This window comes from Oculina patagonica, chromosome 14 (assembly GCF_052425735.1).
Source record: "Oculina patagonica isolate OP01 chromosome 14, crgOcupat, whole genome shotgun sequence".
Classification (NCBI taxonomy): Eukaryota; Metazoa; Cnidaria; class Anthozoa; order Scleractinia; family Oculinidae; genus Oculina; species Oculina patagonica.
Window position 1 is genome coordinate 19285934 of NC_135771.1, and position 12158 is coordinate 19298091.

The 12158-nt window shown below is 39.6% G+C and overlaps 2 protein-coding genes across 2 annotated transcripts; one reads left to right on the plus strand and one right to left on the minus strand.

Annotated features, from left to right (window-relative positions):
• Positions 1 to 527: 527 nt before the first annotated feature.
• LOC144638746 (glucosaminyl-phosphatidylinositol-acyltransferase PIGW-like) lies at positions 528 to 5871 on the minus strand. The gene is made up of 5 exons (XM_078497997.1): positions 5672 to 5871; positions 4226 to 4787; positions 3312 to 3565; positions 2055 to 2196; positions 528 to 1345 (listed from the first exon to the last, which is right to left on the minus strand). Exons 1-5 carry the CDS (start codon positions 5869 to 5871, stop codon positions 968 to 970), a joined length of 1536 nt encoding a protein of 511 aa, XP_078354123.1. The 3' UTR covers positions 528 to 967.
• An 89-nt stretch (positions 5872 to 5960) lies between these two features.
• On the plus strand, positions 5961 to 11774 carry LOC144637938 (required for excision 1-B domain-containing protein-like). The gene is made up of 4 exons (XM_078497023.1): positions 5961 to 6095; positions 7506 to 7707; positions 8585 to 8673; positions 9879 to 11774. The coding sequence occupies exons 1-4, from the start codon at positions 6019 to 6021 to the stop codon at positions 9961 to 9963; spliced, it is 453 nt and encodes a 150-aa protein (XP_078353149.1). The 5' UTR covers positions 5961 to 6018; the 3' UTR covers positions 9964 to 11774.
• The last annotated feature ends 384 nt before the right edge of the window (positions 11775 to 12158 follow it).

The following is a 12158-nucleotide window of genomic DNA, read 5'->3' on the forward strand; positions in this document are numbered from 1 at the left end:
ATCTTAGACGTTTTCAGATTTGTGCTTAGTGTTATTTTTTTTATCTGCAGCATTGCGTTGCAGAACATTTCTAGTTACCTAAAACTTTAAGCAGTAAATGCAACCTCGTTTTAATGAAGTCAAAAGTGACGTCATATTGGTGACCTCTGTAATACGGACACCTCTCTAATATACGGACAGTTTGCTCTGTCCCTTCGGTGTCCGTATTAGAGAGCTTCAACAGTCGAACCTCTCCTTAAGGACACCTGTAATGCGGAAACCTCTCTATAACGGACAATTTCCGATGTCCCGACAAACTTTTCTCACATATTTTCTTTAAAAAACCTCAAAAATACGGACAACGGATACTCAATCTCGGCCCCAGAGAGCAAATTCATATAAACTTAACCTCTTTACTACGGACACTCCTGTGATGAGATGATGATAGTTTACATTATTTAGGCCTGTGGTTACAAAAAAAACAACGCTTTATTCACCTAAAATGTTTTCAGAACTGTACACTGATTGCAAGTCATTTGGTTTGAAAACAGGATTGGTATTCAGTACATGTAACTGAGATGTACAATGTAGTACAGTGTATTCAAAAATTTTACAAAATAAGTAAGCACAGCAATGCGCATTTTTACCGGAAGACGCCATTTTTGCGGCTGAATGACGACGCAGTTCGCAACTAAAACGAATAAATAAATTTATTTGTTGACTAGAAACAACTGTTTTCGGTCATTTTACTTTGTTTGGTTAACACAGGTAAGCGTGCGTTTTAGTAATTACAGGGTTTAAAGGAAGAAATGCAAGCAACAATATGAACCGATTGGTTTAGGCATGTTACGCAAGTTTTATTAACAAAAATGTTATAGAGCACGGAAACACAAAACCAAAATATAAATTATTACATAATACCCTCGACAGTCACTGTAAAATGTGCTCTTAAAACATCAACGCGCTAAATCCCTTTATTATTTTTACACTAAAATTTCAGCGTTTTCTCTAGTAAATGTAAAGCAAAAATTAAGAAATTTAAAACTAGCAAGTAAGAACAAACGACCAGAAAACCTTTCAAGGGAGTGCAGAAGATAGTTTGAATTGAAAAGTTGACTAGTCCTGTTAACACATTTGCGAGCAAAAAGTACACTAGCTGATTACGATTAACAGACGCTAAAAAGCATGCGCATGTCATCTTTTGTCCTGTCCGTGATCCTTTGCTTTGCTCATCTGGGACTTTTCCTGGATAACACACTGGGCAGCCCCCTGTTTCTGCGTCTGCAAGCAAGCCCAGGTGGTTTGCAGCGGTTATCAGAACATCACAGAGCAAGAAACTTGAAAGTAGCTGGATGTTATATGCCACCTAAAATAGGTAATATTGAAGTCAATAACTATAGACTGCTTACCATGTATATTAAGTCTGCGTTAGAGCCTAGTGGGTGGGGGGGGGGACAGAAGGGTTTATACCTCCCGCCTCCCGTACCTTTTACTCCCGCCTCCCGCCCCTTTCCGTAGCTGTTCTCTCCTGTTTGTTCCATGTCTATTGCGAAATATAATGAAATGTTACGAAATTTCACTCGTTTTCTCCCGGTTCCCGCCACCTTAAGAATCCCGCTTCCCGCCCTCTCTCCTCCCGCTTCCCGCCCCTTTTCTCCCGGGCTCCCGCCCCCTGTCCCCCTCCACTAGTGGCCCATCAGGCCAGAGCTTATCTGGGTTTCAGTAACATAAAGCAACTAGGAGTATTTCTACTCCCCCTGGATGGGATGCTAGTCCATCGCAGGGTTATCCCCCAGCAGTAAATTTGCTGATACCCATTTATACTTTTGGGTGGAGAGAGTCACAGTGAGAGAAAAAAAATCACAGTGAGTCACAGTGAGTGAAAAGCGTCTTGCCTAAGAACACAACACAATGACCCCATTCAGGGCTCAAGCCTGGACCGCTCAATTTGGAGACCAGTGCGCTAATGATTAGGCCACCATGCCTCCCTGCTTACCATGTATCACAGGGTACCACACCCATGAAATCTTATATACAGAAGCATGTACATTTGTGAAAAAGTAAGTTAACTGTACCTGCCAAAGAACAAATGATAAATTTGCCATCCTTCTGGAAATAGGGCTGATAAACTGTTGTGATGCATAAACCAAAAGGTAAAACACAATGTCTATTGAAATTAGGATTGATAAAGCTTTGATCCACTGTCCCAACGTGTTCCTATACGGAGAAAAAAGAATGCACAATTACCGCATTTTCCCATTCAAGGTGAGTAACTGTGTAAACATAAAACAGACCCTCCCCCACACACACACCTTTCAATCTCTGTAAAACCACTGATACTTCAAGACAATAATTTGTAAATCAAGTTGATTATCCCACTCCGAGTCTTACATGCAAACACCCTGACCTGAATACCCAGGGGGGTACTCCGGCTTGTTAATGATGGGGATGATCGAAGGATTTCTTTGGGTTTGAAATTTTCGACTCCGGGATTTTTTTGGGTTGGAAAATTTGGCAAGTATTTTTTGGGTGACTTGATTTAGATAGAGGATTTTTTGGGGGTATTAAAAACGAACTTAATGCCTTGGCACGGCCTTGGCGTATTAATGGTATCATGAATAAACAAAACGAGTGTTCTTTGTGTTATGTTATTGACCCTCCTGGCAATTTAGGGGTAATTTGACAAGGGATTTTTTGGGGGGTTATTTTTGGTCCAGGAATTTTTTTGGGTAATGTCAGAAGACTTAAGGATTTTTTTGGGTCCTGCGTTTTGCCTCCATTCGATCATCCCCGTCATTTACAAGCCGGAGTACCCCCCCTGGGCCTGAATACTAACTAATGTTATTGGTGTGCACATGAAAAAAAAGCCAAAATCAGAAATCAATTTAACTGTGAATAAAGCACTTGGCCTGAACTACCACTTTTGTCACTTTTAGCCCTTGTAAAATGGACAATTTTAATTCTATGCTTTTCAAACTTTGGAATTGCCTATGTCAAATACTTAATTTTTATACTGCGCCATCTTGATAATTTCTATAGACATTTGATAGTCAGGGCTGTGCTCTTAGGTGCCGCTCGGTGCCTCAGGCGACTAACTTTTGTCTTTGGGCGACCAGATAATCTTATTTCTTTCATATAAGCTTTAGGCTGGGCACTCTGGATCTCATAGTTTGGAACCTTTGGGCTCCTTGTAATTTTTCTTAGAGCACAGCCTTGGATAGTTTTTTAATAACCCATGGAGGGTTTCCAACCAGGCAACTTGACCTAAACTGCAGTTTTTTATTTGACTGGACCTTTATTTTGAGGTTGACATCTAACCTTTTAACTCTTACCTTTTTTGAAAGAGAAACCTCCCTAGCTGAACACCAATCAGGTAGAGAGCTAAATATCCCACACAGGAACAAAGACCTTCTCGGTTTGCATCCACAAATCCTTCACGTGAACCATTTCCATGTCTACCATACAATACAAATTCCCTCAGTCCTGCACTGCTAAGGAGGTATTGATACATCAATGCTGTTGCAACTCCTGACATTCCATACCAACTGTGACCTGGAATAAGTCTGATAAGCACTGTTGACAAGACCTAAAAGGTAGTGATATATCACAACATTGAGAATTGCATGTATTCTGGGGGAGGGGGAAAATTTGAATTAAACCCCTAGAACGAAACCTCCACTCTTACGACAATTGAATTGTTTGAAATAATGCCTAAATTCCAAATTTTACAGGACAAAGGAGAAATAGCATTTAATAGCAACAATAAATGGAAAAGATTATTGCTTTGAAATTTCCTGTGCGCCACTGTGTAATGGTTGCTCAATTGTTTTAATTAACTTCATAAAATTCAAAATGGCGGCACAGAAATTTAAAAGGAACAATTTTATCCAATTGTTGTTGCTATTTAATGTCATTTTTTACTTGTCCGGTTAAATTTGGAATTCAGGCATTATTTCAAACCTAATTCATAAGAGTGGAGATTTTCTTGGTATGGCTCACTTAAACTTTTTGGCTTTAAAAAGATACCATTTGTTTAGACTGACAACACAGTGTGATGGTTTTTCTTTTACGGTAATTTCTTTTTCATGTACAACCCTAAATGGGACCATAATGGCTAAAACTATTGACATTCTTTCCTGAACACCCTAAGTCAAACCAAATTAAGCCACTCAGCTGAAAGGAACAGACTTGATTTACTCTGCTGACAACCAAATCTAATTTAGAACAGAACAACATTTTGACTCACCCTTACAACCAACAAGGTGAAGAAAAAGTTCCAGTGAATGCCATATTCACTAACATGCTCTTGATAATCTGTCCCTTTCACGGAAATAAACCGCATAACACCAAGAACTAGTAGCGGCAGTGAAGACTTAACTGACCTAAACACTGCTGAAATAAAACCAGGTTGACTTGTATAAACACCTCTTGCTTCTGGAGATACAATTGCATTTGAAATTATAAATGCTCCAACTCCCACGTCCATGAGTCCACTCCCATACGTTTCAGCCTTGGCAAGACGTCTAGGGTAGATGACAAAATCTACTGCAAGTATAGCAATGGCTGTGGCGATTACTACATATGCTCTAAAGCCTCCAATGAAGGGCCGTTTCTTGGACATGTCAGCAGACAAAAGAGTTTGAAAATGCTGACTCTGTAGTTTATTGTTTTTCAGTGATTGTAAGAGTACCATTCCCACAGACAGAGACAAACATGTTGTAATCAGTGTAGTTATGTGATCAGCCAGCACTGTGAATGCCAGGAGTACAGGAATGACCAGGGTGCAGTAATCAAACAGAAAAACCATGCTGCAAAAGAAAATAATGTTAACACACTAATGGAAAAAATATGCTATGTATAATGAGGCCTTCCAAGGGGGGTAGCCGTGTCGCAATGTCGCATGTTTCTAAGAACCGATGTTGCCTAGCCAACAGCTGCAAATGTCGCTGTCGTTTTTCCAGCTATATGTGTTTCTGTCGCATTGTGTCACAGTCGCATTGTAGTGCCGTAATGATGTCGCTTGCCGCTGTTAAAATGTCCCTGTGTCGCTAGTAGTCAGGGTCATGTCGCTTGTCGCTTTTACCCCTTGGAAGGCCTCTATAATATTATGCTTGCATTTTAATCTTACTTCAGGGTAGAGGCTTTTCATTTTGATCCCATAAGCCACACTGGAAAGTTCGTATTTGATACACCAATCCCTATGAAATACGCCAGAAGTTGGCGTAGATTATCGAGCTCCACGCCGAAGATCTTCGGCGTAACATACATGTTTTCCAGACTGGCCCATAAGTAGGCTGAAAGAAAGTTATTTTATCAGTCTTATGCAACCCCTCCAAACCCCTTCATGCCAAGGTTCTTCAAAAATTTATATATAACTGGAAGGAATTTGTTTTTGAAAGTTGACAAGAAATAAGGGGAGTGAGAAAAACAGAATCAGTCTTATCCATAAGAGGGGGGAACGGATCATAAAATGAAAAGTCCTATATCATATGTTTAGAGGCCAATGAGGGGAGGGGTTAATTGCCTGTTGTTGTTGTTGGTAATGATGATGATGATGATGATGAAATGATGATGAAGATGGTGGTGTCGTTTTCGTTTTAGCTGGCGTCTAATTAAAGGCAAATAAGTTATTTTATTTTCTGAATACTCCTCTGTAAATCACAAGATTAGAAGAGCATTCAATCAAACTTACCAACAGAAGAATGACTTTGACAACTTTTCCTCCTTCGAAAACAATACATTGAATAAAATTGTCCTTAATAAAACAGCTGTTGGAGCAGAACTCACAACTGCACTGATTTCGAGTAGTGATGTTCCGTTTAAATCACTTACAAATCGCTCTTGGAGTTGTTTGTAACTGATGTTCGAATGAAGGTCCGAATTTTCCGCCATGTTGAAAATTTCTCAGATGGGCGAGAAACCTGGGCCTAGGCTGAAACTATTTTCGCGTCTAGTCTTCCCGAGTATTAGCGGACAGAACGCCTGACGTTTTTCAGCCTATTGCTTGCGATCTGCGCGTTCCGTTTATTTGCTTCGGCTATGAGCCACAAGGAATTGATAAAGCAGTTTTTTACGCTGCAAGAAGAAAGAGTGAAGACGTACAAGACTTTTGACAGGTGAATCTGTTCAATATGTGCTTTTAAAATACAATAACGGTTAACAGAAGTTAAAAGTTAATTTTCATTGTTTTTAATAGTTAAAAATCAATAATTTTCCATTATTGAAAAACATATTTTAGGTCTTAGGACCATTTTTGGGATGATGAAGTGAACTAGTTCGATTTATTTATAATCACTGACCGATTTTTACGGTTGACACTTTTACGGCTAACGGTTAAAATTTTCCATTTTTTACGCCTAACTGCTAAATTTTTGGCCGTTTTACGGCTAACGGTTAACCCCATTGAGACCCTCTTGATTCTCTGCAGCCACCAACCTGCACTGTAAAACTGGGGGACGCTCCTTTTGTGAACCGACTCCCTGCCCCCCTCCTTCCTCTTATGAAAATAAGACCAGTAGGAATCTTTCTGCAAAGGAGGCGACAAGAAATAAGAATTGGTTTGACCGTTTCATCCATGAAGTGGTGGGGGGAGCGGAGGGTCAGAAGGACAGACCATAAAATGAGACATCCTCTGGGGAATTGGGGATATTTTAAACAAAGCATTCAGCCTCCCATGGCCCAATCATGCTAATCTACTGTAGGAAATTCCACGACCTACCCAGCGTTCAGAACCAGGATCTAGGAGTCCTCAGGGTGTCAATTAACTGGCTGAAGACTGATGCAGATAGTTAGGGCTGTAACTAGCAAACCGAGGCACTTGCCTCGTTTAAATCTGAACCCAAAATTAAAAAAAAATACTTTCAGGTGGGAAAATTATCCCCAATTGAACCTGATTGGTTTGTCTGAAGAAATGACTGACTGACTTAGACCCTTTCGCTCCCAGTGGAGCACAGGTCCATGGAAACCACTGCTCGCCATCGTGTTCTGTTTTGGGCTATTCTTTCAAGCTACCACCAGGTGTAGCCTGCTTTGCTCGCCTCGTCATCTACCGTCCTCCTCCAGCTGTTTCTGGGACCACCTTGGCTACCTCTTCAAATACCTCATCAAAAATGCTAAAAACAGTGTCTCAGAGCTTCTAGATTTGAAAATTTTCTTCCTAGATTCCGCTAACGGCTTGTGCTTTGGACACTCACATCTTGTGCCTTATCCATGCCAAAAGTCTGGCAACGGCCCTGATAGTTAAGTGCTTGTTACACAACACTGTTCAATAATTTTTTTAATGTGATACCTTATTGTTACTTATTTTCGCGGGACTTAATTTTCGCGATAATTTTTCACGATCTTCAAAAAATCGCGAAATTAAAGACTGGCGAAAATTTATTTCAAACGTTTTCTATTGTATTTTTTATGCTAATTAGGGATTTTTGGCCAAATCGCGAAAATTAAGTGCCGCGAAATATGCCCGTTCCATTTTCGCGAAATTAAGTTCCCACGAAAATAAGTAACAATAAGGTATTTTCTTTCAGTGGCTTTCAGGAATATCTTCAAACTGCTCCCACGTATGATTTCCCTTCATATCGGCAGCTGGTACACAATGTAACACAGACATTTAACAGCATATCAAATAATGTTATATCTATTGAAACAAAGTTAAGGGATAGAGGACAGACCATCATCAGTGATCTCATCCGAAAAATACAACTCAAAGAAAAAGAAAAATTAGAGATGGTAAGCCACCTTGGAAACAAGTTTTATACAACACCCCTTTGACCTTTTTATGCAAGCACATAAGTTTTTGGTTTGAACCCCTCCCTCCCAATTAAGCTTCACACTTTCCTTTATTAATTTTGGCCTTCGAGACAGCAACCTTCCCCTTTTTTAAAAGTTATGACCATTTGTATCAGCACATGTGCGAGTAATAACGATGATATTTAGCGGAAATGCTGTTATTACTCAGACGTGCTGATACCAGGCAGATACAAAAGGTCACAAATTTTGAAATACTGAAAACATACATGTGATTTTGTATATTTTTGCAGATAAAGGACTACACTTTTCGGCTGTGTAGAGTAGAGTTAACAGCTAGGTCGCAAAATTGAAATATTCACTTCTAAATCAAGGTCATTTTTTAGCCTTTGTTCGATGCCAATCAGTAGTGGTCATTATATCCTTGTTTTTGCATTTCCAAATAAATCGAGGGAAAAGTTGCTACTTTCTTAGAAAACTAGAAATGTTTATGAACAAATTGATGCAAAAATTGTTGGTGTTCGATGTGAATGAAATATTTGACAGCAGCTCAAAAAATGTCTAATGAATGAATCAAACCAAATCTGTTTTAGTTCTAACCTCGGTAAAGTCTTACAGTTGCCAGAGTTTCAGGCAAAATTATTTTTTGACATGAATTTGAATAGGTGTTTTTCAGAAAGACAACCTCTTAATGACATTATACACTCATTGCTTTTAACTAAAATTATTCTGTCAAATCACAAAATTATATAAATGTGTATTGTATATATTTACCGTATATTCAATTACTTTGTTTTAGATATTTTTAATGAAATCATCATTCTCTTAAAATTTTTAAATTTTGTTAAATGATATTTAGACAGCAAAGTTTCAAATAGCAGAACAAAATGCTGTTGCTGATCCTTCTGATGAGAGTAAAGTTAAAGAGGCAGCTGACATTAAGTTGAGGTAATTAAAATTCTTATTGTCTGCCAGTATTCCTGTGTTCCTTATAATAATCCAGATTCCTATGTTTCAGTATTCCTGTAATCCAGTGTTCCTATAATCCAGCATTCCTATGTTTCAGTATTCCTGTAATCCAGTGTTCCTATAATCTAGAGCATCTTAGAAATTTGGGAGTCTGTGAGTCCCCATCCCATAGCCTTCTCCCTTCCACCTTTTAAGATTGGCATACACGAGGAGACAAGTCCAAGAACACAGCACAGTGACCCGGCCAGCTGGGCTTAAACTCATTCATGTCCCCAGAGCCACTTATCCCTCTTAGCAATCAGAGCCTGTGCATGGAAAAAAGTGGCTCTAGGGACACGTGATTTAATTGGCTAGATTTTAACAAAGGGAGTTTCAAATCTACCCAATCAAAAAACCCAGTTTCAAACTCTCATATAACAAGGATTTTAAAACGTTTTATTTGAGTGGTTGTTACTTTTGTTAAAATTCAGCCAATCAAATCATGTGTCCCCAGAGCCATTTTTTTCTCGTACACAGGCTCTGTTGGCTTAGAGGTACAGGGGCAGATACAGGGGGGGGGGGGGGTGGTTATCCAACCCCCATTTTTAGTAAAAAAAAATTCTAAAAAATGTCACTTTATTTGAAATAGAAAATAAAGAAAGAGAGAAAAATTAGCTCTCGCTCATGTCTTGTTGTTGTTACGCCACGTTTCGCCGTCTGCTGCCACTTTTCGCGCAAAAGTTCGCAAGGAAGCCATTTGACAACGCCTAGTGAGGCAAAGTAAGATTCTGATTGGCTCATTATTGTGAAATTTGCAGGGAAACGTCCGCGCTTACCAACCCATGTGCTCAGTCGATGCTCAGGTTTGATGGCAACCTTGTTCCCAGGGTCTTGTGGATAATTTCCAAGATGGCAGGTCTCCCATCCACCCCCCCCCCCCTTTGAAATCCTGGATCCACCCCTGAGGTACAAGCAACTCTGGGGACGGGAATGGGCTCAAACCTTGACCGGCAAATTTAATGCTGGGGGTAACTGGGTAAACTCCGGCCTGGTGGGTCACTAGGCTTAAATGCAGACTTGACCTTAAAGAAGAGAAGGCTAGAGTGGACAGACCCTTTCAACAAAGATTGGCTTTTTACTCTCCCTAATTAAAATTGTAAGGTAATTAAAATTAATAAATAGGAAAAGTTGTCTTTTTCTTTCAGTTTACAGAAACTTGTGGATCATATTGTTGAACTTTTGGATGAATTGAAATATGAAGCTGAGGATATTCTGTTGGAAAATACCTAAAAACGAAAACAGACAAGATCACCATCTGCACTACACTGTCATTTAAATTGCAGTGTCTTGTTCAAGGTCTACCTCAAAGAGTTTGGTCAGCAAGAAGAGAAGATTTCTTACAGCCATAGTAACTGGATCAACGTAACCAAAGAGCTACTCAGTCACATTACTGCGCAGAATAGTCATAACAGCCCTCAAAAAACATAATGTTATGATTTGCGCTCTTAGAGCAGTTTTCAATTGAGTGTCGTAAAACCAAAACCAAGGTTATTACTCTGGCCAATCACAAAGGACACGGACAATCCAGTGAACCAATCAAAACTCGAAGCAAATACATGTAGCTGGCACGAAGCGCGGGAAAACGTGCGCGAGCGAGTCACGATTGGTTTTGGTTTTACTCCTGATTGGCTGAGAAAGTGGCGCGAGATTTTTAAGCCAATCACTAAGCGTAGTAATGCAAAACCAAAGCAAACGCAATTTACTTTCCACACTTAAGTGAAAACCGCTCTATCTGAAAATAAGCGATGTAATTTCTAATTAGCAATGTTATGATATGTACCCTGCTTCCAAAAAGTAGCAAAGAGAATGTTGAATTTGGTTTAGTTTTGTGTCTGGAAGGATTCATTTTCAAAACTGAGATTATTTTTCCCATTAAAATAGACGACTGTAGTTTTAGAAAGTACAAACTTTTTAAGGTAAAGAAAAAAGAACTAGGCCAGTACGAGGTTCTGGAGAAAAGCTACAAATCAAATGCAAAATTCTTTATACGCGCAAAAAATAATTTGGCTCAAAGTAGGCCTTCTCAGTATTAAAAATTTCAATTTATAAATTCATGTCGTTTTCAGTTTTTAGGCAACCTTGGGAAATTTTAATGGCTAACATTTAAGTCCATAGAGTGTTTAATTTCATTTTATTTTTTAGGGGAGGGGGTGGGGAACAGTGAGTTTTGTTTCCCCCCGTCGTGGGAGAGAAACGCGTGACGAACCCAAGGAACGTCTGCGAAGGAGGCTTTACTCCTCTTGGAAAGAGTCGGACCCGCCCTTTCCAGGGGCCAGTTCTTGTGCATTGTCGATGGTGTCAATGGCGCTTACAAAATGGACTCCCGATTTCTCAAACGTCCCGATAACTCGAACCAAAAGTCGTTTTCCTTGGATTCGCTTTTCTAAGTCAAACACTGCTACCCGGGATGCCAACCGAATACACGTAACACGGTTATAACACCCGTACATAGATGTATCTCATCGTTACCAAGTAGCCCGTGCCTCCGTGACATCATAATTACTCATTTATTCCGCGTACGCAAGCCCTGTTTTGGGTGCGAACTGTATTTTTTCACGGTAGGTCACGGTGTTTATACGTAGCAATTCCAAGGATTCCGCCTAGGGCTTTGGCCTCGTGAGACAAAACGCTGCGAAAAAAAAAACGCTCTAGTGCAAGCGTTCTCCCGATTCAAGCCCCCGCCTTCAGGCTTCATGTATACTACGAGCAGTTCCTCTTTTTTTGCGTAAAGCGAAATATAGCGCTTGTGGAAACATGGCTGTGAAAATTTTTTTCCTCGCTACTTGCCTTCGGGAAAAGCTCTCACTGTTTCTCTCGCGTTCTTTTGCGTTGAAAAAATGAGATGCTGTCAACACTGTAATGAGGTTGAGTCCATAAGTTGTCCGTAATTTTTTTATAACTATTCCTTTTAATTTCTCCAAAAACGAATGTTTTACAAGTTGACTCTTTCAAGCGCAATAGCGGATGTTACTTAATAAAGAGCTGTAAGGAGCCTGTATGTCTAGAATAGCCAATAAATAGATCATTCACCAATATGACAACATCTGTTTGCTTGCTTGCATGGATAACGTCAAACAAATATAGAGAAAAAAGTCAAATATTTTCTGAAATGCAGAGGGCTACATGGCACACGAGAAACTAGGGAACTGTTTCTGTTCCGGGTCCCTCTTTCTAGGCTAGGAGCTGCATGTACAGGAGGACTCATTCGAAGAGGAAGTAACGTAACACAATTTCAAATGCAACGCACAAAAATAGATTAGGGTAGATTTAATGGCCAATATTTGACCTTGTAAAGGGCAAAGAGCTTTAGATTAGAAGAATTTTAGCTCTTATTTTGTGTTCATATCAAGACGAAACATTCTTGTAAAGATTGTGTAAAAATTATTGAGTATGACCATATGCTTTTGTTGGGGATTCTGCTGAAT